At 41.2% G+C, this 27,508-nt stretch overlaps 3 protein-coding genes across 3 annotated transcripts; 2 read left to right on the forward strand and 1 right to left on the reverse strand.

Annotated features, from left to right (window-relative positions):
- The first annotated feature begins 29 nt into the window (after window positions 1-29).
- On the forward strand, window positions 30-12,946 carry meltf (melanotransferrin). The gene is made up of 16 exons (XM_004562103.4): window positions 30-910; window positions 1,532-1,686; window positions 2,091-2,190; window positions 4,813-4,995; window positions 5,979-6,132; window positions 6,245-6,312; window positions 6,430-6,614; window positions 7,825-7,990; window positions 8,087-8,238; window positions 8,723-8,819; window positions 8,917-9,111; window positions 9,431-9,584; window positions 10,062-10,129; window positions 10,257-10,417; window positions 10,608-10,800; window positions 11,239-12,946. The coding sequence occupies exons 1-16, from the start codon at window positions 868-870 to the stop codon at window positions 11,304-11,306; spliced, it is 2,142 nt and encodes a 713-aa protein (XP_004562160.3). The 5' UTR covers window positions 30-867; the 3' UTR covers window positions 11,307-12,946.
- A 1,488-nt stretch (window positions 12,947-14,434) lies between these two features.
- On the reverse strand, window positions 14,435-15,558 carry LOC143413156 (protein NCBP2AS2-like). The gene is made up of 2 exons (XM_076875751.1): window positions 15,413-15,558; window positions 14,435-15,316 (listed from the first exon to the last, which is right to left on the reverse strand). Exon 2 carries the CDS (start codon window positions 15,264-15,266, stop codon window positions 14,961-14,963), a length of 306 nt encoding a protein of 101 aa, XP_076731866.1. The 5' UTR covers window positions 15,267-15,316; window positions 15,413-15,558; the 3' UTR covers window positions 14,435-14,960.
- Window positions 15,559-16,226: 668 nt separating this feature from the next.
- fkbp2 (FKBP prolyl isomerase 2) lies at window positions 16,227-17,591 on the forward strand. The gene is made up of 2 exons (XM_004562101.4): window positions 16,227-16,799; window positions 17,171-17,591. Exon 1 carries the CDS (start codon window positions 16,356-16,358, stop codon window positions 16,770-16,772), a length of 417 nt encoding a protein of 138 aa, XP_004562158.1. The 5' UTR covers window positions 16,227-16,355; the 3' UTR covers window positions 16,773-16,799; window positions 17,171-17,591.
- The last annotated feature ends 9,917 nt before the right edge of the window (window positions 17,592-27,508 follow it).

Raw genomic sequence — 27,508 nt, forward strand, 5'->3', positions numbered from 1 at the left:
CGCGTAACTTTAAGTAACTGAGTTACTTTTGAGAGAAGTAACTAGTAATGTAACTAAGTTACTAATTTAAAGTAACTTACCCAACACTGCTTGTTAATGATATAAAAGGCTCCCCCACCAGCATCAACAGATTTACTCACAGACTCATGCCTCTGCAACACTTTATTAATAAGTCGTAGTACTATAAATCCATCACAGAGAGACTTTTTTTTTCATCTGCGGTAAAAATAACTTTTGTGTAGACATGTGTATTTCTTAATTTTAAGTGAGATTTTAAATGCCCAACTTTTACGTGTAATCCTTACATTGTGGTCACCTTGTGGTAACAAGGCCGAACTGACTGCAACTTATGGAAAACGAACGTTACAAAAAAACCCCCAAATCATGTCAAATTTAGCAGTAAGAGCAGGTAAAAACACTTCTTGTTTTGTGAGTCAGTTACAACCTCAATGTGCTGGCCTGAATTCCTTCTTTCCTTTTGCACATCAGTGGAAAAGCACCACACTGATCGAGGAGAGGAGGGAGGGGGAAAGCAGAGGTGGGTTAAAAAAGACCTCTGTGTCCAGGCTTTGGCCTGCAGCCAGGCAGCGGCAGCAGAGACGTGTCAGACCTGGTAAACCAGGGAGGCACACTCCTTAAAGTCTAGAAAAAACTTGAGCTAATATCTTCTTTTAATCCCTGCAAGACACTATTATAGTTGTAAAACAGTGGAAAATACAGCCTTATACAAGCTTTGCACGTGGACTTTAAGCTGAGCCTTGGAGATTGAAGGAGGACTTTGACTCAGAAGTCACTTTATAAAGCAGAGGAGAGGAGAAAGGAGGTTATTTCATCCAGCAGAGCGAAAACAAGAACAAGGCTGTGGCCATGTGGAGGACAGTTGGAACACTACTGCTAATACTACATACTGGTAAGACTGGCTTTTTAAAGCTAAATATGCTGTAAATGTATGAAAGAAAGTGCAACCGTTTTTCTTTTATATGAAAGATCTTTGATCCTGTGTTGGATCTTATTGAGTGTCCATGTACAGAAAAACAATTTTACTTTTAGATTTGAATATTCTTAAGACTCTTAAGATTTAAATAATTTGGCAAAAAAAAAAAATTAACCAAAAATGATTAAGAAACCATAATGACAAACTGTGCACAACAACGTTACTTACAAAAGGTTTAAAAAGTAGGACATTTACCTTGTACTGGTGCCTTTTGTATTATTACAGTTATTTCTGGTTACATCTTTACTAACTGATGACCAATAAAAGTGAAGCTATTTCTATGAATAATCCCCTATTCTGGAGGAATAACACTGTTCAGTCCTTATTGCTGTACCACAGAGAAAAATATCTGAGAAAATGAATGTCGTGTGTGCAGTAAAAATATGCTTCCTTTCCCATTTAGTAAATTATTTTGCAACCCTTTTTAGATCCCAGCTCCCATGTTAGGAATAGCAGTGCTGAAGCAGAATGTAATTTTTGTAAATCAGGTGGTGTAACAGTTTAATGCCAGAATAACTCCCTCTGTCTCTCCCTCAGTGTTTGGCCAAAGCACAATCAAATGGTGCACCATCTCACAGAACGAGCAGAGGAAATGTCAGGCCATGTCTCAGGCTTTCAGCACAGCCTCCATCCGTCCTTCCCTCAGCTGCGTCAATGCAGCGTCAGTGGAGGACTGCGGTCAGAAACTACAGGTAAGATTGAACTGGTAGGAAATCAAACTTGAAGCTTCCTTGGACCCAGAAAATTTGAAGATTGTTTATTTCAGTCATGTGGGACCAACAAGGACCCATTAAAGTTGATTAAATGCTCCGAGTACCATAAAGTACAGTCAGACGTCAGATAACAACATAAACCATGAACCAATAACTTGGTGATCTGTTATCAGCACAATGCACACTTTGTGTTTCTTTTTTTATGACAACCACAGACTGGGAGCTTCATGTTTATTTTAAAACCTTCATTGGTAAAGACTTGTTGTTGTTTCAAATATTTCTTCATTAGTTATCATCTTTGCAATGTTTGAGTTAATGAGTCATCCATTACTGCTGACGCCCTATGTCCTGTGTTTCACTATCATTAATATTTTTGTCTGCAGAGAAAGGAAGCTGATGCCCTGTCCATGTCTGCCAAAGACATCTACAACTTGGGGAAAACAGCTTCGTTTAAGATGGCTGGCAGTGAATCACAGGCTGGCTGTAAGACCCCAAATCAGTGAATTACAATTAAGGAGAAGTGATGAAGCTAGCGGGTTCTTAGCTTAGCTGAGTGCAGCATAAGTACAGGAACATGACAAAGTTTTTAAAAAAGGCCTTCGATCACTGCATGCTTGTTTAAATAATACAGAATAACTAGAAATGTCTAAATAAATAAAATAAATATTCTAACAACTGTTTCTTTGGCCATAGACAGACTACAATCAACTAACAAAACAATGAAAACAAAAGACACCCTGTTTCAGTTTTAAGGTTTTACATATTGGAACATTTAAATACAACCTCTAATGCAGTGGTTCTCAAACTGTGGTACACGTACCACTGGTGGTACGTGGGCTCCCTCTAGTGGTATACAGGAAGTCTCCAAAAACATTTTAAGATTAAATAATATACTATTTTCTGATTGAGGGATTTCTGAAAATTTTAAACCTACAGCTTTGCTGTCACTTCCAACATAAATGAAGACAAAACTAAACAGCAGTGACATTTGTAGGGTTATTAAAGTTGGACTAGCGGGTATATAATGATGTGCTATGTGGTGGCTAGCAACAGAGCTATGGTTAGCATAGTATAAACGCATTAGCACAGTGAAGCTGGAGGATGAACGCTAACTTTTTCAACTTGATAAATGTTAACGCGAGGGTTCCCGATGGTTAGGGACAAATGCAGTTGTATGGCAGGATGCTGTAAACGGACCAGTCAGGAGACTAGTGAGGTTATCTATTCACAATATGACAAGTAGATATTGCACCTTGGTATTAAATAAATAAATTAATTAATTAATTAATAAAAAAAAAACGAACCTAAAATGCAGTACACCCCATGATTCAGTGAACCACGTTTAGCAGCAACAACTGAACATAATCACTTTCTGTATAACTTTATCAGGCTCTCACATCACTGGGGAGAATTTCGGTCCACTCCCTTTTCCAGAGCTACTTCAGATAATTGAGATTTGCACTCATTAATTTGTACACAGCTCTCTTAAGGTCGTGACAGAGCATTTCAATCAGGCTGAGGTTTGGACTTTGAATGGGCCTTTGCCACACCTTGATCACTTTTTCAGACATTCTGTTGTAAATTTGCTGCTAAGGCACAGATCACTGTCCATGGTATATGGCCGATTCCATGACTGCAATAGGTCTGAACGGCGTACTGCGCCCTGCAGTATTTGACAAATATTGTGTACGTTATGGCCAAACATCTCCAGGTTGGTCTTGTCTGTCTAAAGGACACTGATCCAGAAGCCTTGTGATTTTGTTCAGATGCAGCTTTGCAAATCCTAAGCTGTGCCTTATTCTTTTTTAGAGGAAAGAGGTTTTCTCTTGGCAACCCTTCAAACAATCTGTACTTGTTTAGTCTTTTTCTAATTGTGCTAATTCTAATGAACTTCTGAAATTAACATGGCAACTGAGGCCTGCCAGCCCGTGATCACTCCTGAGGCGTAATATAATGACCATTTGTCAAGTTCCTGAGGGACGTGAAAGGTGACCCTCCACGTTCTTATGCTATGCGACAGGTTAAGGATGAAATCCAGTAGAATGACACTCCAACCATGTATTCAAGCCCTAACCCCAACCTTATCCCTAAGGTTAACCAGCACTTTAATGACGTTGGATAGTGTTTTCCAAAGCAATTTAAGTATAACAAAAGTACATGTGTGGATTCATTCCAAACGATTCTCATGTTTCCTCATTTTTAAGATCTTGTAACCTAGGGACGTGTTGGGTGCCCGGAAGAGTAATATATCGAGGATTTGTCATGTACTGTAAAATGTTACGCTTTGGGAGTGAGAGTGTGTTGTTTTTGCAGTTCGTCTGAGCATCACACATTCTGGGGAGAATTTGCTGGGGTACCCACAGTTGGGAAAATTGTGTCAAAACTGATGCTTTTATAGAGATGCTCACACTTACTGATGATCAATTAATCGAATGTATTTGATAAGGAACACCTGGCTGCTACTCACCCTCTTAATTCCCGCAGAAGCAGTAATGGTGTTTTTAGAGTTTCTCACACTATTTCTGAGTTTTGGCTCAGTTTGTAAGGGTTAGTTAATTTGTTGCTAATGAAACAAGAGTAGCTTGATTTCTCATAAAAAGCAAGCACATAGGCCTAAATAAACAGCATTACATATGAATAATGTTTTATTCATATGTAAAGGTTTTACTATTATTACATAGTAAAACTCATCTTTTGTCACTCTTGAAGCTTTTATGACATTTTAAGCTTTTATGACTCTTCAAAAAGGATTATCTTCTGAACTCAGCGGAGAATATATCTCATTTGCTCTTTATATCATGTCTTTCTATTGAGTTTATATCTTCTGGCTTATCTCTACTAACATTAATGCACAGTGTTTCATAGAGATAGCAAATGACCAAGTCAGCCATTATGTTTACCTAGGATAAGTGTGTTACATTATGACTGCTGTTAATCCCAACAATAATTGTACATGTGGGATATTTCAAAACTGATGTGGTAAACTATACTTTGATCCCAGATATCTTTTGGTCTCTTCAGTTGACACATGTCAGACACCATTTGTGGGTCTAGATTTATCAGTCTCATACAGCGGTTGCTAATACCTGTGCTTTTTTGCTTCAGCTGTCACCACCTACCATGCAGTTGCTGTAGTGACGAAAAAAAACTCTGGCATCAATATCCACAACCTGGCAGGAAAGAAGAGCTGCCACACCAGGATAGGTCGCACTGCTGGGTGGAACATGCCCATAGGGTACTTGATAGACCAAGGCTACATGTCCGTGATGGGCTGCAACATCCCACAGGGTATGAATGACATGTTTGAGTTTTGAATATTTAGTCATTTTAGACAGAATACAACATGACAGGAACACAGTACAGCTAGCAGAGAATAACATGAGTTAAGTTTGTTTTATGGAGTAATCTTGAACAGGTGAGTACGGAGGTACAAGACGAAGTGACCAGGACAACACAGCCTACAATTATTTTCACAGCTACATAGAACTTATTAATAAATGATCAGATGATAGCGAATATATATATTTATATATACACTAAAGGAACATTGTGTCATTTTAACTGGAAGTTGAACCTGCAGTAAAAAAATACCCGCATAGGAAGGTTATCATGATTAACATAGTGATGTGTGTTTTTAAAGTAAAAGCCTCCAAATGGTTGTATAAATCAGCGGTCCCCAACCTTTTTTGCGCCACAGACCGGTTTATGCCCGACAATATTTTCACGGACCGGCATTTAAGGTGTCGTGGATAAATACAACAAAATAAAACTAGTACCGGTACCGAAAAAAAAAGAGATATTCATAACACACGTGAAAAGACCGAGGAAAACCGAGTTAACGATAAAAAGGATAACAGGGACAGTGAGAAAGGGCACTTAAAAAGAGAAAAAAGAAAAATCTCCTGGATCACCTGTTGAGAGAAAAAGAAGAGAAAACAAGCAAAAAAAAAAAAACCAGAGCAACATACTAAACACAACACCATCGCATTAATCTAGCTAAGTATAAACAGCAGTAAATACTAAATATTGAATGTTGTTGTGCAGCAAGCAGGACCGACAGCACACAGTGTTTATTTTGGTACTTCGGTGTATGAACTCTACAGGAAAAATATTAAAATGATAATGCTAATAAAACTAACTGAGATTGCCTGCTGAACATTCAAAGTAAACTTTACACACTTCTCAAAATACATATTCTTACAGAATAATGTAATACACCGGTTGCATGTCACAGTAACATTTCGTTGCATGTGTGTGTGTTTGCATATTAGGTGTTGCAAATTTCTTCAATGCCAGTTGTATCCCTGGAGCTACCCAAGGTGAGCCCCAGTCTCTATGTCAGCTGTGCATAGGAGATGAAAGTGGGCAGCACAAATGTGAGATGAGCAGCAATGAGAGGTACTACAGCTACGAAGGAGCTTTCAGGTAAACCCACATTCACACTCATTACACTCTTACACAGAAGATACACAGTTAGGTATGAGTCCAGTATATCTGTTAATTTGTTTCTATTTCACAACAATCTTGGTCTCTGTAGGTGTTTGGCTGAAGGTGCTGGAGATGTGGCCTTCATCAAAGACACAACTGTAGGGGAGAACACTGACGGTAAAGTCATAGTTAGTGAAGGGTAGACAGACATTAGTTGGTTATTATAGTAATTAGTTTCCTACTAAGCCGGTTTTATCATTCAGGATGTAACTTAACCAGGTGCTTCTTCACCAGGTCATGGTCCAACCTGGGCAAAAGATCTGAAGTCCTCAGACTATGAACTGCTGTGTCCTGATGGCACTAGAGCTCCTGTTACTCAGTGGAGCCGGTGCAACCTGGTCCCTGTCCCATCTCGTGGTGTTGTGGTCAGAAATGACATCAGTCCCTCTGTGGTGTTTAACATGCTGATGGAAGGCCTGGTAGGTCCAAACAAACCCTCCTTAGGAACATTCAGACATTAATGGCACATCAGTAGCACCTCAGTAAGCCAAGGGGTTATTTTTCTGCATTGTGAAAGTCAGAGCCTTTCCCCCCCCCACCTACACAGTATGAATAACCATTACAAAAAAAATGTAAACAAAAAGACATTAATATCATTATTAAAGATGGTCACTAAATGTAAAGTTAAACAAACTCAGGCTGCTGAACCTATTTGATTTTATAATCGGTTGAATACTACTACTACTACTAATAATAATAATATTAAATTGTATTTGCACTTTTCAAAACTAGTGTTACAAGGTTCTGCTGTCCAAACATTTTAAGTCAATTAAAAATCTTCACTAAAATTTGAAGGTGTGATTCAAATGTGAACAACTTAAAATTAATATTAATAGCAACTCCTAAAAGAAAAAGATGGAATTAAACATCATATATTCAAATAAACACACACATTTATGTACACATTTATGTACACATACCTAAAATTACAATATTCCTCCGGAGGTAGTAGCAAGCCTGGGTGACCTTGTTTGTGTCTCTCAAAGGTGAGATTAGAATTGAAAATCAATTAAACCTGTGCTGTGCTGCCATATGTTCCACTTACTGTCTGGTTACGTGCTTGTCAGTTGTACAGATGGCTAGTTAAGCCTGAATCAATCTCCAATAATAATTTTGGAAGAGTGTGTTCTTCGACCATCTGAAGCACCTCGGTTTAACTGTACTTATGCTACTGACAGCAAATTACCAGCTTCAGTGCTAAAAGCACGAGTAATGGGAAAAGCTCTGTGATATTAATAAAACTCCACAATAGTCACCAGTTTAGCCTTGGTGTGAGATTGCTTACATTTCTTATTGCATATAGAGTGTGTGGGTGTGTTAGTGTAGTTAAGAGTTCAAACTGGAGGTTGGCTGTGAGCTGAAAATGTAAGACTTCACTCAAGTCTGTGTTAGAGGCCAACTGAAATAATAGCTTAGAAACACTGGCATATGGTTTATATACATGTGAACATATGGTTACCACTTGGCTTTCAAGTTGTCAAGTTTGGAATAAAGTGTAAAAGTATTTTAAGATATGGCAGGATTTAACCATCTTAACCTTTACATGTGATAATGCCTTCCATGTTTTATTTGAATAACACTCTAGTCATAGTACTCCAGTGTTAATTGACATTGACCTCCTGTTTGCAGCAAAAGTCAAACTTCCCCATGTTTTCATCGGCGGATTATGGAGACGGAACTGTGCTTTTCTCTAATCTCGCCACCACCTTTAAGGCAGCTAACTCAGATGAACCCAAGAAGTGGATGGGTAATAGGTACCATAATGCTTTGAAGGCCATGGACTGTGATCCCAAAGGTGAACAATCTTTTATTAAACACTTCGGATCATTCCTTAACTTGCTTTAAAACCTATTTAACTGTCTTTACAACCTACAACTACCTCCCATGTCAGATATCCCAAATGCCCTGCGGTGGTGTGTGATATCCAGCGGTGAGCAGCAGAAATGTGCTGACATGAGCGTGGCCTTCCAGAGTAAAGGGCTAACTCCAAACATTAACTGTGTCTACGGGGACTCTGTGACTGACTGTATGAAGAAAATCAAGGTAACAGAAATCTCCCTACTGGTTCTTAGTCCCTAAAACGACAATAACTCAGATCATTGCATTCAGTTCCCTACAAACACGTCACGTAATGCAAGTGTTGCATTTACCTACTGCATAAAATGATATTGCCTGACTGAAAACCTTCACAGAGATATTGCCTAACATTTAGCTTTACTGAAATAGCAAACATGACTGTGTGGGCCCACAGTAGACAGCAAACCCACCCCTGTTCTACAGCCCACAGCAGTTTTGCCTTTTGGGGCAAAACTGCTATATTAAGGATACATAATAGTCACATGTATATTGTCTTGTTACCTCACAACTAGCATGCACTTACGAATATATGTAAATATGTTACTTACTTATCTCAGACAGCTATTATACATCAGCCTGCAGAATACTTTTGTAGAAATGATATAAAAAATGCTTTATTCTAGCAGTTCTGGTATCTTTACTCCAGCGTTTCCTTGTCATGTGTTTATAGAACAAAGATGCCGACGCCATCACTCTGGATGGAGGTTATATCTACACTGCAGGCAAAGACTATGGCTTGGTCCCAGCTACTGGCGAGAGCTACACAGGTAAAAACACAGAGACTCCAAAATACAGTCACAGTGGTCTGGTTTCACAGACGAGAAGCAATCATGCAGGTGGGGTTTTTTTCTTTTCTTTCTCCAGACGACCATGATGGTTCCTCATACTACGCAGTTGCAGTGGTGAAAAAGAGCAGTTCTGACATTCGTAACCTAGACGACCTGCGTGGCCGTCGCTCCTGTCACACCGGATATGGCCGCACAGCTGGCTGGAACATTCCCGTAGCAGTTCTGATGGAGAGAGGTCTGATCAGCCCACAACAATGTCAGATACCCCAAGGTCAGTTTGGTGTGTGTGTGTGTGTGTGTGTGTGTGTGTGTGTGTGTGTTGTAGAAGTATGAGCTGATGTGGTCAGGAGGCAAATATAGAAAACTGTGAGCTTTGATAGCAGAGGCTGTAATAAAACTGTGTTATTTTTAGTTTCTCCAGTTCATTACAACCCTGATTAAGTTTTTTAAATTTTAGGCACATTTATGGTCAAACTGTAACACCAGTGGAATGATCAAACACTGCTGTTGCTCTTTCTTTTACCTCAGATAGAGCCTAAATTGTCAGGGCAGTCTCTAAATTTGCATTTTATGTTTCCCATGATGCTTAGCTGTTGGAGACTTCTTTGAAAAGTGCTGTGTACCAGGTGCGAATCAAGCCGGTTTCCCCAGCAGCCTGTGTGAACTCTGTGTGGGAGACGAATCAGGACAGAACAAATGCGAGAAAGGAAAAGACCTTTATGATGGCTACGACGGCGCCTTCAGGTACTAAAAACCCACCCCAAGCCCACTGCACCGCATCAGGAAATCTGGATTCATTCACTGAAGGAAGACATTTTTTACCCTCTTCTGTACAAACACTGCATTTCTTTAAGTCAGCATTTGTTAAAGCAGCTTTGAGCAATATTTTGCCCTGACAGTGTATCAAATAATTTAAGAGGATGTTGTTAAAATATTTTCTAATATAGCAGAAACAAGGTTTTGTCCTGTTTAAAGGAGATTTTCCTTCCCACTGTCGCCAAGTGCTTGCATATAGGTGGTTGTCAGGTTATTGGAAGGTCTTTACCTTTCAATTTTCAGCAGTGGAAATTTCATACAGATCCAAATCACAGAAGCATTTCTGATATATTTGTGTATATGGGAAACATGCCACAGCTCCTCCAAATTATAAAGTATAAATTCTATTGAAGATTAATGCACTCACGCAACACTTGCATGTGTTTGTTTATCCGGTCGTTTCAGGTGTGTGGCAAAAGGAGAGGGAGACGTGGCGTTCGTCAAGCATTCTACTGTCCTCGAAAACACTGACGGTAAGACGAGTAACACCGGACTTTGAGATGCTCACCTTTAAACGTCTCCTATTTTAGGGAGAATAAAAAAAACAAACAAAAAAAACATGTTTACATTAAAGTCAGTCATCTGAATTGTGTTGTGTAGGTCTGCTGCCTTCAGATTTCCAGCTGCTCTGTCAGTCTGAAGGTAAAGCCGAGGTAACGCATTATAAATACTGCAACCTGGGCAGAGTCCCTTCCCACGCTGTAATGGTACGCCCAGACATGAACATCCATGCTATCTATGGACTTTTGGACCAAGCACAGGTAATGCTGTTCATCTGAATGTTCTTTGTGAGAGTCAGAGATCCTTCAGAATAAGAGTTTGGGGATTTTTGGCAGTATGTTCAAGGATGCTCTGAGGTCTGAGAATTCAAACTGGGCATCCAAAAGCATGAATTACTCTGTCAAGCATGATTTTCCCATGAAATTTTTATATCCATGTGTTTCTTTGCAGACATATTTTGGCAGTGACACAGGTACTGCTTTCAAGATGTTTGACTCACAGGTGTACAAAGGTACAGATCTTATTTTCAAAGACTCCACTGTGCGTCTCGTGGGTGTTGCTGACAGAAAGACCTACCAGGAGTGGCTGGGCCAGGTCTACTTGGACTCGCTGGTTGACTTGGAGTGCAGCTCATCGAATGCAGGTAAAGCCAACATGCTAACCTATGTATGTCAAGTCTGAAGCTCCAGGCACTAGCCTAGTGTAACATAAAGACTGGAAATGGGGAAACTAGTAGAAGTATGGCATGCTCACACAAGAGTTTAAGACAGATGATGGAAAATGAAATGAAACAATGCAGCGGCCTCTTTAAGTTGAAATGCCAGAGTGCAGTTGTCCTAAATTTCTGTCTTAAAGTTTGCAAGGAATAAAAAAATGTGTGCTTTGTATCTGATACAAAAAGTTCCACTGATGGACAAAAATAAACAGATTGAAGACAATGGAGATCTAGAGTTGAAGAAAACTTGTTCCAACTTAAATTTGACTAAAAGCCGGCCATCTGTCTCGGGGATTGCTTCATTAACATAAAAATAAATCTCATGTACAGCCTCGCTAATACTTCTTGATCTCTCTCCTTTTCCAGTGGCGTCCTCTGTGTGGCTGCTGCCAACTGCCTTGTTCAGCTTCATGCTGACCAACTACTGGATGTAACGACAGCATGACAGGCCTACACGGCTACTCTTTTCCCCACTCCTTTCCCCTTTTTTGTTTTTCTGTATGCTCTCCTTTCTGAGACACAACTGTCACTTCTTTTCCTTTTTTTTTCATTCACCTCTTTTCACCACATTAATGTCCAGGCTTTAATTCTTCTGATTGCTGTCCACTCAACCCCCGCCACCATAAATGCATTCACTGCCCTGGGAGCCCTTTGCCTTTCTGTATTTGCCTGATTGTATGTTAATTAAACACATGAGAGGACGGCATGTCGGAGCTGCCTTCGGATGTGAGATGTAGTAGTGCTGATGCACAACGCTTCCTGTTTTTGTGGCAGAGGTATGAGTAAGCTACCAGTCGACTGTCAGCCAAATAGGGGAACGTGCTGCTGCCGCTTTGTTTACTAAAGGTGAGCTGCCATATCAGTGCATGTGCTGCCATCTGTTACTGTAAGTGGGTAATGCAGCACCGTCTCTCCAAATCTGGCTTTGCAAAGAAAGCGCAGTCTGACTTTTAAGCTCACGTGTGAGCCGTTAAAGATTTAAAACTGTCCTGACCTAGCCAGTTATAACTGGATTCACACCGGCTTTTTAGTTTCCCAAGGTTTCCTGTGAGTCCACAAGTCAGATTGCTGCTTTGCTGCCACTTGCACTGTAAATACTGCATACGAGCACAGCCTTTTTCTTGCTCCAGGCTGTTTCTACTGTAAGCTAATACCATATCAGTGAAAATGGACTAGTGTGACCTGCACACAGAGCTGTGCTGCGAATGTGTAATGACAAGCAACTCCATGTGCGTCCGTAGGCTGTCTGCTTCATGTATACTCCTCAAATGTTTAAATTTTAAGTCCTTAAATGATGCGATCAAGCCTGCACCAGTGCAGTGAAATCTGTTTTTTTCTCATTATTGATTGTAATCTGATGCATTTGATCGGGAACAGCAGTGTCAGCAGACAATACATGTTCCACCATCCAGCCATTTTCTGCACATTTTGCAGTTTATCCGTTTTTTCACAGATGGAGTGAATAAAACCAGCACAACCTGTCAGGTTCCAACAACTTTGGGGAGAACATGAAGGAGACACCCTGTGGTTTGTGTCGGAGGGTGAATGTGAATTTGTTTTTCTGGATGGTTGAAGTGACAGAGGAGTGTTGGTGCAAGACTTGTTTGGGTCATTTGGACTTTAAAACCTTGAAAAAATTGTTTAATTTCAATTTTTGTAGGTCTAGTCTGGTTAGGAAGGGGTTTGATTTTCCTTTAATCATTCCAGAGTGTGATCGCATGTCTTCCAACCCAAACAGCTCACTTACTCTCTCTTTAACAATGACTGTTTTTGCTCAGATTCACTGTACCTGTTGGATGCTGCTGCTGCTTGATGCTATTTCCTGTTGTTAACATGCTGATTGGATGTGAATTTTTCCTATGTTAAGAGATTTATTTTTATATGAAGTTCAGGTGCCATATCAGTGTATATGTACTGACTCATGTTGTCAGAAACCAATGCCTTCTCTTTCTGTGGATAAGACATGTATTTCTATGTGAAATGATGGAACATGTGACTAATATTTAGTTGCCAGGCCAGTGTGTCTGCACAAGTATTTCTAAATAAAGCTCTTTCTAATGAAATAAAGCTCTTTACTGCAAAATGCACTCTGTAGAGCCTTCTTTAAAATTGTCCAGTGTTTTTTTTTTTTCCACTTTTCTGTAGGTGTTTCAAATTCTCTCTCCATGAGGATCTTTTTTGTGGCCACTTTATTAGGCACAACTGTTCAACACTGTTCAACACAAATATCTAACCGACTAATCACATCACCGTAACTCAGTGCAATTAAACATGAGGGAGGTGACCTGTTCAGGTTTAAACTGAGCATCAGATTTGGGAAGAAAGTTGATTTAAGTGACTTTTTGGTGCCAGACGGGCTGGTCTGAGTCTTTAGAGGCTGCTGATCTGCTGAGAGTTTTCCACACAACTATTTCTAGAATATAGAGAGAATGATCTAAAAGTATCCAGTTGGCAGCAGTTCTCTGGGTAAAAATATTTTTATTATTCAGGGGACAATAATTCTTCAGGCTGATGGAAGGGAGCAGAAAGAAAATAACTACTTTTTACAACCAACATTTGCAGCAGAGCATCTCTAAACAGATTACACATCAAACTTTGAAGCAGGTGGGCTATGCCAGCAGAAAACCAAATTGGGTGCCCCTCCTGTCCACTGAGATCAGGACAAACCCCCCCCCCCCTCCAAAAAAAAACAAACAAACACAATAATCAATTAGAAAACAATGCCTGGTCTGGTGAGTCCAAAAATCTGCTGTGACATTCAGACGACAGGGTCCAAATTTGGTATAAACAATATGAAATTATGGATCCTTCCTGCCCTTATATCAAAGGTTCAGGGTGATGGTGGCGGAACGATATTGGGAGTTTTTTTTTTGTGTGTGTGTGGGGGGGGGTTCTTTTTACACTTTGGGCCCTTTAGGACAAACTGACCATTGCTTAAATGCCACAGCCTACCTGAGAATTGTTACTGACTGCATCTTCTGATGGCTGCTTCCAGCAGGATCAAAGACCATGTCACAAAGATCAGATCACCTCAAACTGGTTTGTTGAACGTGATGGTGAGGTCACTATACTCAAATGAGCTCCACAGTCATCAGATCTCAATCCAATGGACAACTTCTGCCTCATGCTACCAGTAGCAGCTAAATGTAAAACTAGTGAAAGAAAAAAAAAACAAAACAAAAAGGGGAAACAATGTCAGTGGCCTCCACCTGTAAAATTCCTACTCTTTTGGGGATAATTAGAGGGGCAGCAATAAGACTATTTCATTGACACCAAGGTAGCTGAAACTATAAAACCCTTCTGCTACTAAACTGACCAAATCAATATCCCTGAAGTTTAATCAACTAATGCTGTACACCAATTAAAAAGTGTTCCTTTACTAAGAAGTTATTTTCATTTGGTAGCAAGTGTGCTTTCCCTGATATGACCAGATTCCTACTGTAAAACTCACCCATTGATTATGAGGTATAAAGTTTCTGGGCAATTGCACATATTTGTAATTGCGTCTCTGTACACCACAGCAGTTTAATACAATCAAGATGGGATTTAGGTGCAGACTATCAGCAGTTTTGAATTATAATATTTATTGATTGAGTCACATCTAAAAGGTCTTTTTACACAGCACATCTCACTTAATATGAATACTTTTTTACTCTAGAAACACAGAGCCAGAAAAGGCTCTTTGGCAGGATGATGTGTTACGGACAAATGATTGCACAGTTCGCTACAAGGGATGAATGTCAAGAAGACCTCATCAGAAGCCAATCTAAATCTTCTAAACAAAATGTTTTACTTAAACACAGCGTCCACGTCACCATCAGAAGTTTGTGGGAGGTAAAGAGCACACTTCAAGCTCCCACGTGTTTTCAGAAGTTTAAAAAGACATTGATTTTTCTAACCACAGTTTGTTATAAACTGACCTTGCTGATTGCAAGTACAGACATTACCGACCACCTGAGCGCACCCTGATGGTGATGGTTCACCAGCACGCCGTCTCTGTCCCATGCTGACACAATGTGCTCACACAATAGTTCTATTTAGTTCAAGCAGCAGCGTTTCGGTCACATCCCACAACCAGCTTGTCTTCTTCACTTCTTCACCTGCCTGGATCCGTCCTTCCAGCCTGACTTCACCTCATTCACAAACGTGTCTCTGACTCTCTTGAGGCGGCCACTGATCTCTCCCAGATCCCCGGGCACTTTGCTGGCCTCGTCCCGGACCTGCCGTAGCGTCTGGGAGCGCAAGGCCCGGTCCGAGGCGTCCCGTCCGGCTATCTGAGCCTTGGTGATAGCATAAGCTGTGATCTGAGCCGCCCTGCGAATCGGTCGAGACTCCGCCAACTTCTCAACGACGTGAAGGTTGTTGACGAGCGACGCTAACAGGCGAGCGAGCATTGTGGCAACTGGCTGTTAGCTTCTCCGTGTTCTCCCCGTGGGTTTCAGCCCTGTAAAGCCCACATACAAACCCATTATTGACCCTCGAAGTGTCGAGTACGTGGAGATGCAAGTTTAAGTACACAGAGAGAACTAGACGTACGTACCTCAGCTGAAGCAGGTGACCACTGAGTGACAGTGGGTGACGTAACGCAGACTGTGGGAGTGATGAGGCTAAAGTCGGTTTCGAGCTCGTCGTTCAGTGTTTCTTAAAGAAACAGGATCATCAAACGACTGTTTTCTTGGATTTAAAATGTTTCCATTAAAATTCAATTAATTGCATTTCACAGAACTGAAAGCAGTTTAAACAGTTTGCCATATGTGAACTTGGTTTTTGACTGTTAATGTGGACAGAGACTTGGCTCAGGGTTTCCTCTGCTGTCTTCCAGGGTAAATACGGCCATTCATACCACAACAAAATAAATACGCAGTTTACTTTAATATCCTATTTTTAAGATTTAAGACACACTTTTACTTTAATTTGTAATAAATAATTTGTAATAGAAAAAAATATTCAGCGTCAAAACACACAAGACATTCCAGATGCATAATATTAAATTTCTAAGGCATAACAAGTAAAGTAAATATTTCACAAATTTAAAAGGATGTAACTTGATTTAAGACGGTTGCTAGGATTTACAAGGCTGAATGACACATTCAAATTGGAGAATTACAGCCTTAGTCCTTAGACTATTTTCTTTACATTTCTGCTTTAAAAAAACAAGAACAACAACAAAACTGTCAATAACAGTAAACTACCGTCTTTAGAAAACAAAAAGACATATTTATATATATATTATGTATAAGTGACAAGAAAAAGGGAACTTAGTCCCACACGGTACCGACCAGAATCAACCAATGTGAATCCAACTTCAGGTAATTTTTCCGGACGGGTTTTGTAGTAACACCACCCGGTAAACGACATCCGGTCGTATCTTACGTATATCCGCTTTCAAGAGCAGATTTCCTGCTCGTTTCTCATTTTGCTTCCCCCCATTTTTTGCTCGCTGGTCTTTTAGCTTCACTCTCGTCAGACTCGGTACTGCAGCCATGCGGGTGTACGTGCTGTTCGCGGTGGCGGTGCTCTCCCTGAGCCCGGCGGCGGTGAGTGGAGCCGAGAAGAAGAAGCTGCAGATCGGCATCAAGAAGCGAGTGGACAACTGCCCCATCAAATCCCGCAAAGGAGACGTGCTGAATATGCACTACACCGGAAAGCTGGAGGACGGCACCGAATTTGACAGTAGCATTCCCCGCGACAGGCCTTTCACCTTCACCCTGGGCACCGGCCAGGTGATCAAAGGCTGGGACCAGGGCCTGCTGGGCATGTGCGAGGGCGAGAAGAGGAAGCTGGTCATCCCCGCTGAGCTGGGCTACGGAGACCGGGGAGCCCCTCCAAAGATCCCCGGCGGAGCGACGCTGATCTTCGAAGTGGAGCTGCTGAGCATCGAGAGGAGATCCGAGCTCTGACGAAGAAGAAGGACAGCTTTGAGAACGGTAAGATGTTAACACACCAGCCTGAGGGGCAAACAAAGTCTGCAGAAAGGATTGCTGCTTTCAGTGGTCATTCACCTAAAAGTGGCCCAGATAACATTTTCATAAGTTCAGATCCAGCTAGAAAACAACGTGCAGAGATTTTGGTAAAAGAAACAGCCTGACGGCGGGGTATCTTCTGCATTTTTAGACGTTTGTAAGCATTAATATCCTTAAAGCAAAAACACAGAGCTATATAACTAATGTAACTTATACATATGAAAAATCTTCGCGATTTGCTTAGGGGATGATGTCCTTGGACACACACTGACTGGGTTTTGTTTTGTTTTTTTACCCCGACTATAACAATATGCTCTTTAACTTTATTTTTCCAGGTTCCAGGAGATGCTGCGGCATTAAGTGGAGACCAAGTGACACCTGATGAAGATTAAAAGGCAAATGTGAAAGAAGAGTCAGCAAAGCTCCTGTTTTCCTTCTACCAGCTTTGCTTTTTATGCTCTGATTCATTGAATTGAAATTGAGAAGATGCAAGAACTGGCTGTTTGTACCAGCTAAACTCTAGAGTGAGGGTTGACAGGAGCAGCTATGTCCTGTATCCTGACTGTGCTGTGCCGTCTCTTCATCTCATTTCATTTTAATTTTCTGTAAGCGGGTTTATTCACATCTGCACACTGTTTTTGTTATTTGGGGGGTTTTGTTCAGAAAATAATTTAGTGTGAAGTGGGAGTCGGGTCAGACTAGGATCATTTTTTTCACTGTAAGAATTTGAATTCTGTAATAAAATGTTTGTTAGTACTTTTCTTGTTTTGATTTCTTTTTTTTTTTTTTTACTACTTGAAATAAAAGGACTGTGCATATATTTTTTAGCTAACCCCCAGTTATTTCTATTTTAATTTCAAGCAGACTTGCAATTGTTTTTTATGGTCTTTAGCAGTAGTTCTGCAGGCTTTCTGAAAGTCTTACTAGCATCCTGTTGCAAACATGCAAATTTTGTTTGCTCTATTCTAATTGAAACTAGAAAACTCCAAAATGGAAGACTCTCAGTAGTATGTAGTGTTAATTCATCCTGACAGACAATGGAGCTAAAGGCATGCAAAATCCAAAAAAAGAGCTCTGAATGTCTGTTACGGAGCCTGGAGACTAGTTTGCCTATGAGAGCTCAGCTTCATAAAAACAATTAATAATAAGTTCTCTCTCTCACACACACACACACACACACTTTCTATTAACAAAATAAGCTACTTGGAAAAAAAAAAAAGCAAAAGAAGGAAGGTAAAGTGGGGCACTGATCCTTTAGTAGCCAATAATAATAAAAGTGCAGTAGCCAATAGCGTGGCACCACATCTCACACAACAGCTGCACCAGTGGTCATGTGACTATGAGTCAGTTTAATAGTAGCAAGCGTTCAGTCTTTTGGTGGATATATATATATATATAAAAAAGACTTTTAAAACCGTAATATTAATGAGTTAAAATCTCTATTTTTGGCATAAAAGCCAAATTTGCTGTTTTATTTATTTATTTTGTTGACTTTGAGTTGGTGTGAACTTTCATTAAAATACATATTTTAGTATGATTTTAAATAAACAATTGAAGTTCATTCGTGATTATGCACTTGTGTAATAGAAACAGGACTCAAAATAGTATTTTAATGTTTTTATTAACATTTATTACATTTCTTTTTTAGGCTTTTGGGGTTTTGTGATTTATGCAAATAGCTCTTTAAACTGTCACAGACAGTCTGCCTGCTGGTAACAGTGACTGTATTTTGGCAATGATTGAATATCAACCGATGACTTTACAAATCACTGTACGTGTTTTCTACAGTCAGCAATACCAACAGGCGGCGCCATTAACGCGATCTAGAAGCTGCTGTAACCGGACTTTTTCAAAGGACGGACACATGAAACGGAAGCAACGTCGTCGCTTTTTTTAATTTTTATTCTTATAAACTTTATTTAACAAACAATTAGTATACAACATACGAACAGATGAAGTATACAAAACAACAGAACATGAACACACAAAGCCAGGGGTAAAAGAAAAAGGTAACAATTATAAGAATACACGCAAAAATTCACATACATAAATTTGTTTTGAGAGCCTTTTTGTTGGTGGAGTCTGATATTGATTGTATGTACATTTCCACATCCTTAAAATAATGACAGAAATATGGTGTTTTATTAGTAAACGTACATTTATTAGTGATGGGCAGATGAAGCCCCATGAAGCACTGAAGCTTTTCATCCAATTGGTTCACCCCAACGCGAAGCTTCATGAAGCTTCATTTGCTCTAGCAGGACACCTACTGGACGTAAAAATAATAGCTGGCATGAATTTGAAGAGTGTGGCATTTTGCACACAGCCTGTAAATGTCAACAACAAAAGGAGTGTGTAAAATATCTATATTGTAGTGATGGCAGTATACTGTGTATATTTATGCTGGCAGTATGGAAAGACAATAAAAACAAAGCACAAATATAAATATCACACACGTAACTTATAACAGTTGTATAATATTGTTATATCATTTAGTAACATTACAGCATGCTATATTATCATTGCATTTGATGGCTCACCTGGTCTTGCTCCACAATCGGTGTTCCCCTTATTCTCATGCAAAGCTCTGTAGTGCCTAAGCATGGATGAGGTGTTGTTGTTATATCCCAGCTCCCTGGCACATAGCAAACACTTCACCTTGTACAAAAGTACAGACAGCCTAACGTAGGTTTTATTGCACCATCAGTATTATGAAAATACATCTTCTGTGGAAATTCACATACCTTGTTGGGAGATATAAGCTCAAAATGTTCCCACACAGGGGAGGACATCCTCCTCTTCTTAGCTGGCTCCATTCTCTCCTGACTTTCTCTCTTCACTCTCATAAACCTCCAAACTGTCTCCAAACTCTCACTAACCGCAACTCTCCATCAAACACCCACATTTTGAATGAAGTCTGAGGGGTTTGTATCGCTGTCATAGCTCGCGGAAAAAATTCGAACCGCTTCATGAACCAGTCACGTGGTACAGCCGGGCAGCGAGGCTTCGGACGTCATCATTTTCAGCTCCTCCCATAAATGAAGCAAGCCTCGATACGCGCTTCGCGGAAACGCCCCCTCCATTACTCGACACACGCTCCGAAGCCTCGATACAGAACGTCCCATCACTAACATTTATGGATAAAAAATGTAGCTAAAAGTATTAACAAATTTATCAGAAAAAAACATTTATCATACTTCTTGGGGAACTTAAAGAAACAGAATAAAACATTTTCCCATCGTAAAGAAAACTCCCTAAAAATATGGACAGTAACAAACCTGCTACGTCGTCGCTTTTCCGGCATGCTCCTAGTTGGATGAGAAGGGTCCAAGAGCACCTGACTGCAGCCTGTTTTCATGAACAAATGTACCATTAGTAATTTAATAATTCTAGGAATCAACTAGTCTGCTTACACTGACCATGTTGCCACTTTGTTTGCATTTTTTTTTTTAAATCGTGCTTTATGGCAGATAAACACATGTTTCTTTCCTGACCCTGGTTTAAGTAAGAGAGCTGGATTAAGTGCTTCTGTGGGCGACATGACACAAATATTCTCTAAACCACATTTTGCATTAGGATATGATTTATTGTTGGCATCAGAGGTGGAAAGTAACGAAGTACAAATACTTCATTACTGTACTTAAGTTTATTGCTTTATTGCTGTATTTTTTATTTTTTGTTGTTGCCTACTTTCTACTTCTACTTCTTACATTTTAGCATTTGTACTCCCTACATTTTCAAATCGGGGTCGTTACACTTGTTATTTAGTGGTCAGTTTGAAACGTATTTGTTTTTTGCTTGTTATTGAACAAATTTACTTGACTACTTTTCACTATCTGTAATATCAATGCACATTGTTCTGTATTGTACTGAATATTGTACTTTATTGAGGTCTCTCATTCTACCTGCATCAATGTTGTAAAGTTTGTTACAAAGAGATTTATATATTTACAAATACTTCTATTCTCTACTGCTTTTTTATTGCCTAGATTTTAGTTAGCCTTTATTAAACTGTATGTTATACACACATGTATAACATACAATACCACATTTATTTGGTGTGGTTATTTGAAATGAAAGTATCTTGTAAAGTATTTTTTTTAAATTAAGACTTATCTCCCCAAATCTATTACATGCTAAGTGTAACATGTTATTTCTGCTAAAACCTGAACTGTTTTTGTTTTTGTTTTTTTTGGGGGGGGGGGGGGGGGGGGGGGGGATGTGGAATTTGGGTCAGTTTCAAGCTGAAGCCAATGTTCGCTGTGCACAAGTTTAAGGTCTGTGGTGATATGACACAAGTGGTCAGAATTGGACTTCGATTGAGGCATCTAAAAATGGTAGCTGCACTGTAAGATATAAGTGAAGGATTTCTCCGTCATCAGTAGATAGAGTTTTCCTTCGAGACGTGGGCAGCGATAAGCAGAGTTTTGTCCTTTCCTTATAAGATTCCTAATTATTCAAAGTAACGCTCAGGTATGCCGTTCAGCAGGTTAGTTACGACGTCGGGAGCAGTTAGGAGAACAAAGTGATACAGAGACTGTTCAGGTTGCTCTCCCACAATCAACTCAAAGGTTTATTCATCAGACAACAGTTTATATAGAGGAAAAAGGTTCGTGTGTCAGCAGATTCTCAGTTCAAACCGGTACAGGCCAAATAAGGAAGCGTCTTCCTGCCCTCTGAGCAAAGAAGTATCCTTTGTATAGTTTATCAGTTCAGCTACAATTTATGATTATCCCAGCAAAATACACTCCTAGACACAGAATACAGAGTTCTTTCATTAGTGAATTCTGAAACAAACCACCTGGCCTTTAACAAGCTCTTTTCTAGGAGATAAAGAAGGGAAGATGGGAGTAAGGGAGTGATCTCTGTGGTGTTTTCGACCTTGGTACCAGCCTGTGATTCTTACACATTAATTCTTGGGTCACAGAGAAAGAGAAAAACAACTGGTAAATGGGCCTTATTGAGTAACAGTTTTCCTGTATAATACCACTATAAAACAATATCCTGTAAATGCTACCATGGTATCAAAATATCACAACAATAAGTTAGGGTGACCCACTGAGTCATCAGACTCAGGACCATGACAACACCTAACTGTAATAATAATAATGGATTGGATTTATATAGCTCTTTTCAAGGCACCCAAAGCGCTTTACAATGCCACTATTCATTCACTCTCGCATTCATACACTGGTGGAGGCAAGCTACGGTTGTAGCCACAGCTGTCCTGGGGCAGACTGACAGAAGCGAGGCTGCCATTTCGCGCCATCGGCCCCTCTGGCCAGCACCAGTAGGCAAGTACGGTAAAGTGTCTTGCCCAAGGACACAACGACCAGGACAGAGAGCCCAGGGATCGAACCGGCGACCTTCCGGTTACAGATACGCTTCCCAACCCCCCTGAGCCACGGTCGCCCAGTTGTAGTTGTCTCTTAGCTTTAGCAGCCACTCAGTGTTGCTTCACCAAGGAATTATTCTACATTTCTTTTTTTAATGTGTCTTTTGTTTAGCCCTTTGTAGCTTTTTTCCCTCCACATGCTCAGTCAGGTTGATAAATGAAACTTAGCTAATCCCTTGGTTGCAGCGTTATATCTGGTGTATCTACCAACATTAAAGTCACAGTTTAAACTTTTTGCTGTTAATACTCACAGGAAGAAGGTAATGTAGGTACTGAGGAACCTAAAGTGCAAATTATTTCAGTAAGGAAGAAAAAAGGAGTGTATGATTCAGTTTGATAGCTACACTAGCTGATGCAATTACAGTCAGGCATTTCAAGGTAGGATAAATATAGGTCTTGCCTTCTGAGCAGATGGAGTCTGCCAGGGTTTGATGTGAACCTGTAGACACTGGCTCCACGGGATGCTTTTCATTTGACAGCTGCAGCTTGGCCTAAACATCAACAGCTAAACTGTGAAGATGATAAGGAGGACCCCAGCCTGCTGAGAGGCAGCATCCCACCAACAGAATTATATAAATATACAGTACTGTATGCAGTATTATATCATGTTCTCTATGGATGAGGAAAAGATTTTAGGACAAATAAGGAGTTTCAAGATGGAAATGATGAAAAAACCTTCATTTGGCACTGTTTGGTTCTGGCTTGAAAGATTACTTGAAATTCAAAATACTTGAGATAAATTTACAAAAAGGCTTTAGGATAATGAAAGTACTCATTCAAGTGCCTTTAAAAGCATTCAGCCCCCTTCTGAGTGGTTCTACAATGCCTCCTATGAACTGACATATCATGTGACTCAGGTAGTGGAACAGGTCATCCACCAACAGGGAGATTGGTGGATCAATCCCCAGTTCCTCTAGTCTGCATGTTGGAGTAACCTTGGGCAAGATGCTGAACCCTGAAATACACCTAATGCACCTACTGGAGTTTGAGTGTGTTATTGTGTGAATGAGACTTTTAGCAGAAAGTGGTTTGAGTGCACAAATTGAGTGGAAAGGTGCTATATAATTACCAGTATTTGTATGTCTGTGAAGGTTCTCAGTCATCCAGGTCATCGTAGTCAAAGGAGCTTGTAAAGAAAAGCGTCTGGACTTCTTTAAGTTACTTGAAGATATTTCACCGAGAAGCTTCTTCAGTTCTAATGCCAGGTTTCACAATGAGCTCACCCGAAACCCTGGCTGATTGGGACCCACACCCTTTTTTTTTTTTTTGCCTGTCCCGTTTGGCTCTTTTGCCATCAGAATTATTGTCTAAAGGCAAAGAAAGATGCCCAACGGATTTACTTTACCAAATTGACCATCCCAGCCTTGCCGTAATGGTCCATTTAATTCACCTTTTTATTGTTTATTTTATTTTCACTTGCTGAATACGGGACAGACTTGACTGGAGGAAAGAAGGGGAGAAAGAAAGAGGGAAAGGGAAACAGCTGAGAAGAGGGACGGGGGAGAAGGGCAAAAGACAAAAACCAACAGAATGGGCAGCAAAAAAAAAAAAAAAAAAAAAAAAAAAAAAAGCATATATCGATCACCTGGATCACCTGTTGAGAAAGAAAAAAGAAAACAAGCAGAAGAGAACAAGAGTAATAGAATAAACAACATCACAATGATATATGGGAATATGACAGTAAATACTAAATGTTAAACATTATTGTGCAGCACATAAGATCAACAGAACACAGTGTGCTTTGAGGTAGGAGCCAAAAAGGGTGTAGTTTGTGGGTGTGATCACCCGTGTGTACACCTGTGAGCATGGACGCGCTTGTTTTTTTAAAAGGTTCCTTCATGTAATGATCTGCTAGAGGGTGGGGGGGGGGGGCACTGCCCCGTCCTCCAGGGCATGAAGCAGGTATGGAGGAGATCAAAACTCCAGACATCTAAAGGCCCCCAGAACGCAAGAGATCAAGGAAGACTAACAGGGGGGCAGCCGCGCCACTGTCCCAGAAAGAGCTGAGGAGAGTCCCAGATGAGGGCTCACTCAGCAGCCGCGGAGCAGAAGCCAGGGGGAGTTGCAGTGACGCGCCCGTGAGCTCCGCCGGCAGCCAGCTGTGCCTGAGTGACCGAGCCCCAGGCCGAGAGGCCGGGGGCACCCCACCTCCGAAGTGGCCCGAGCAAGCCCCAGGCTCCAGGCCCCGATAAGCGGCCGCCAAGGAGTGAGCCGGTGTGTACCTGGACGCCCATCCCCAGACACAAAGAACCACCATGCACCGATGTCTGAGGGAGTCCGCCACTGGCAGGGGAAGTGGTGGTGGGGGGAGATAGGCCTCCAAACCTTGGAGGGCCTGAGATGTCCCCAGGTAGGTGGCGTCTGATACCCAACCTGACATATAGACACAGACATACAGGCACACACAGATACAAACCTCCATTCCCACCCTCATGCTCTCATATGCACTTACTCCACACTCAACCAACGTGGAGACAGACATAAAGAGACGCTGTACACACGATCACACTCCCCAAGCGTACTCTACAAACCGGGTCTAGGTACCCTTGCCCCTGGAGGGGGGAACTGCACCCAGACCCAGGTGGTGTTACCCTTTTCCCTGCGGTGGGGAGAGGCAGACCGCCCCGACTCCGCAGCAGCAGGGAGGCCCCACACTCCAGACCGCAGTCGGACGGCCAACTCCTCCTCCTAGCCCTCCCCGCTCCAGCAGGTCGCAGAGAACGGGGGTGAGAGAAGACTCCAAACCTCCCTCCACCCGCTCATTGTAGTGTTGATGCATGTGTGTTCTAAGGTGCATTTAAAACCCAGGAGGGCATGGAGCTACCTGCCAGAGAGCAGCAGGTAAGAGCATGGTCCCTCCTGCTAGCCCTCAATGTCTACGTGTATTTAAAATTGAGAGGTGGGAAACAACGCCAGGGGTGAGGTGTACACCCTGATGGTAATTTGGAATCCGTGTATCGTGCCCACCCCCAAGATCCTATATGTATGTGTAATGAGAGTGTGAGTAATGTGAATGTCTAAGTTGTGGGATAAAATTGAGGCAGAGGCAGCCAGAAGGGGACAGAGGGGAGGGGGGGGGGGGGGGGGGTAGCCTCCTCTGCACCCTGGTGACATACCCCTACTCCAAGGCCCTGCATGTGTGGGTGGTTGTGGTGGAGCGGGAAGAGGGAGGCAGCTGGAGATGGGGAGGGAAGGAAGGGAGGGGCAAGTGACCCCTCCCTGGGGCCAGCTCCCCCGCTGACCCCAGTAGGCACCCCCATACTCCACGACCCGCCAGGGGAAGGGGGTCCAGGCCCATCCAGACCGGGGCCCAGTGCAGCAGCGCCTCCCAGCCCACCCCCATTTTCCCACCTTGGCTCAGGCGATTAGAGGATCATCAGGAGGTCCTTTTGCCCCTCTTTGGGGGGATACTCCCACTAGGTTTAAATCTGGGACTCTCCACCATTTGACCTTAGAACTGAAGAAGCTTCTCGGATGAGAGGTGAAACGTCTTCAAGAAACTTAAAGAAGTCCAGACGCTTTTCTTTACAAGCTCCTTTGACCAGTATTTGTACCACATCATTGTAAGCTGTGCCAGACTTCAATAAATGTAATCTGAAGAGCAACCTTTATTTACATTTTTAAAAGCACAAAGTTTACCTTTAATACCATAATATCACAAGTCTTTGCTCTAATTCATCCCAAAGGTGTTCTATCAGTTTGAGGTCAGCGAAGGCCAGTAAACCTCCTCCACACCAAACTCGCTCATCCACATCTTTATGGACCTTGCTTTGTGCTCTGATGCAGTTATGCTGCAACGGGAACTGAACATCCCAACAAAGTTTGGAGTATGAAATTGTCCAAAATGTCTTGGTAAACTGAGCCATTAAGACCTCCTTTGACTGGAACCTCCTGAAAAAGAAAAAAAAAAGAAAAGAAAAAAACACACCATAATCTCTCTTCCACCAAACTTTACATTGGGCACCCTGCAGTCAGACTAACTGGCAACTGCCAAACCCAGACTCGTTCATCAGATTGTGAGACGGAGAACCTGATGTAAGGCTTGGATATAGCTGCTCAGCCACGGAAACCCATTACATGAAGCTCTCTATGCGATTTTTACTAGGCGAATTTTGGCCATATAGTGTATATACACATGCAAACTAGTGGGAAGTTTCTGTACTGTAAACCAGCTTGTAAATGAGCTGATCGATCAGAGTTAGGAAATGGACTGTGCACAACTGAAAGTGACTGAGGAAAATCTCCTGTAATTATAATTGTGTTCAATTAGCCTTAACATGATTACCAAAGGGACTAGGTGCTCTGCAATTGGAGCAAAAGAAGATGCACAGGTATGAGTGCGTTCAAATTAAACTCCCCTAAGTGTTTCACTCAGCTGACATTGATCTTTAGTGAGCGAGCACAAGTAACACATGTACTGCGGCACTTTGGGAGCACAGAAGATGAGGTAAAGCTCTGGAGAAAGCTGTAGGGTATTGAGAGTGTTGTGGAGCGTGATATTAGGGCCAACGTTTCCCATCGAGAGACCGACGCCGTAACTGTTTGCAAGCATCACCAGTCCAGCAGTTATGACAGACAGGATCTCTCAGCTGGAACAAGACATAGAAAAGAATAGCAAAGACTTAGAGTTGCTGTCCAAACAGACACCTTTTTATGATCATTATTATGAGTTATGCTCAAATGAAACTACCTGATACAAGTCTTTTGTTACAGCACTGTCAACATCCAGTTTTCAACAAAGGAAAGCAAACTGCATCAACATTGTTATTCCAAATTGACAGAGATCATACTGCAACAGTGTCTTGCCATTATGCAACTAATGCACCTATTGTCAGTCCTTCATTATCACCACGAGTGTTTGTTCTAATCAGGACTCATTGTCACTGGTAACACACTCTGGAGATTAGAGTACCAGTTGAATGAACGCCTCAAATCAAGTTTCTTCTTTCTCTTTTTGGACATAAAGCAGTATGCAGAATCCTTACTTCTCCTCACCTATCCTTTAATAAACTCACTATTAAAGGAGTTATCCAAAATGAATGTAGACACATTTAGCAGTGCTTTGTCAGCCCCATCAACCCTGTGTGGGCAAAGCTTCAAAAACATGCAATTTAAGAATTTAAAAAGTTGACAGAATCATTCTGCAGGTCCATGTTTTTGTTTTTTTTTTTACACTGGACACCATACTGTAACCAGCACTTAAAGCTGAGAGCAGCAATGAGCCAAAAATATTAATATAGCTCACACAACTGAACGACAATAATAACAGTAATAGGAT

Source organism: Maylandia zebra, linkage group LG17 (genome assembly GCF_041146795.1).
Source record: "Maylandia zebra isolate NMK-2024a linkage group LG17, Mzebra_GT3a, whole genome shotgun sequence".
NCBI classification, from domain to species: Eukaryota; Metazoa; Chordata; class Actinopteri; order Cichliformes; family Cichlidae; genus Maylandia; species Maylandia zebra.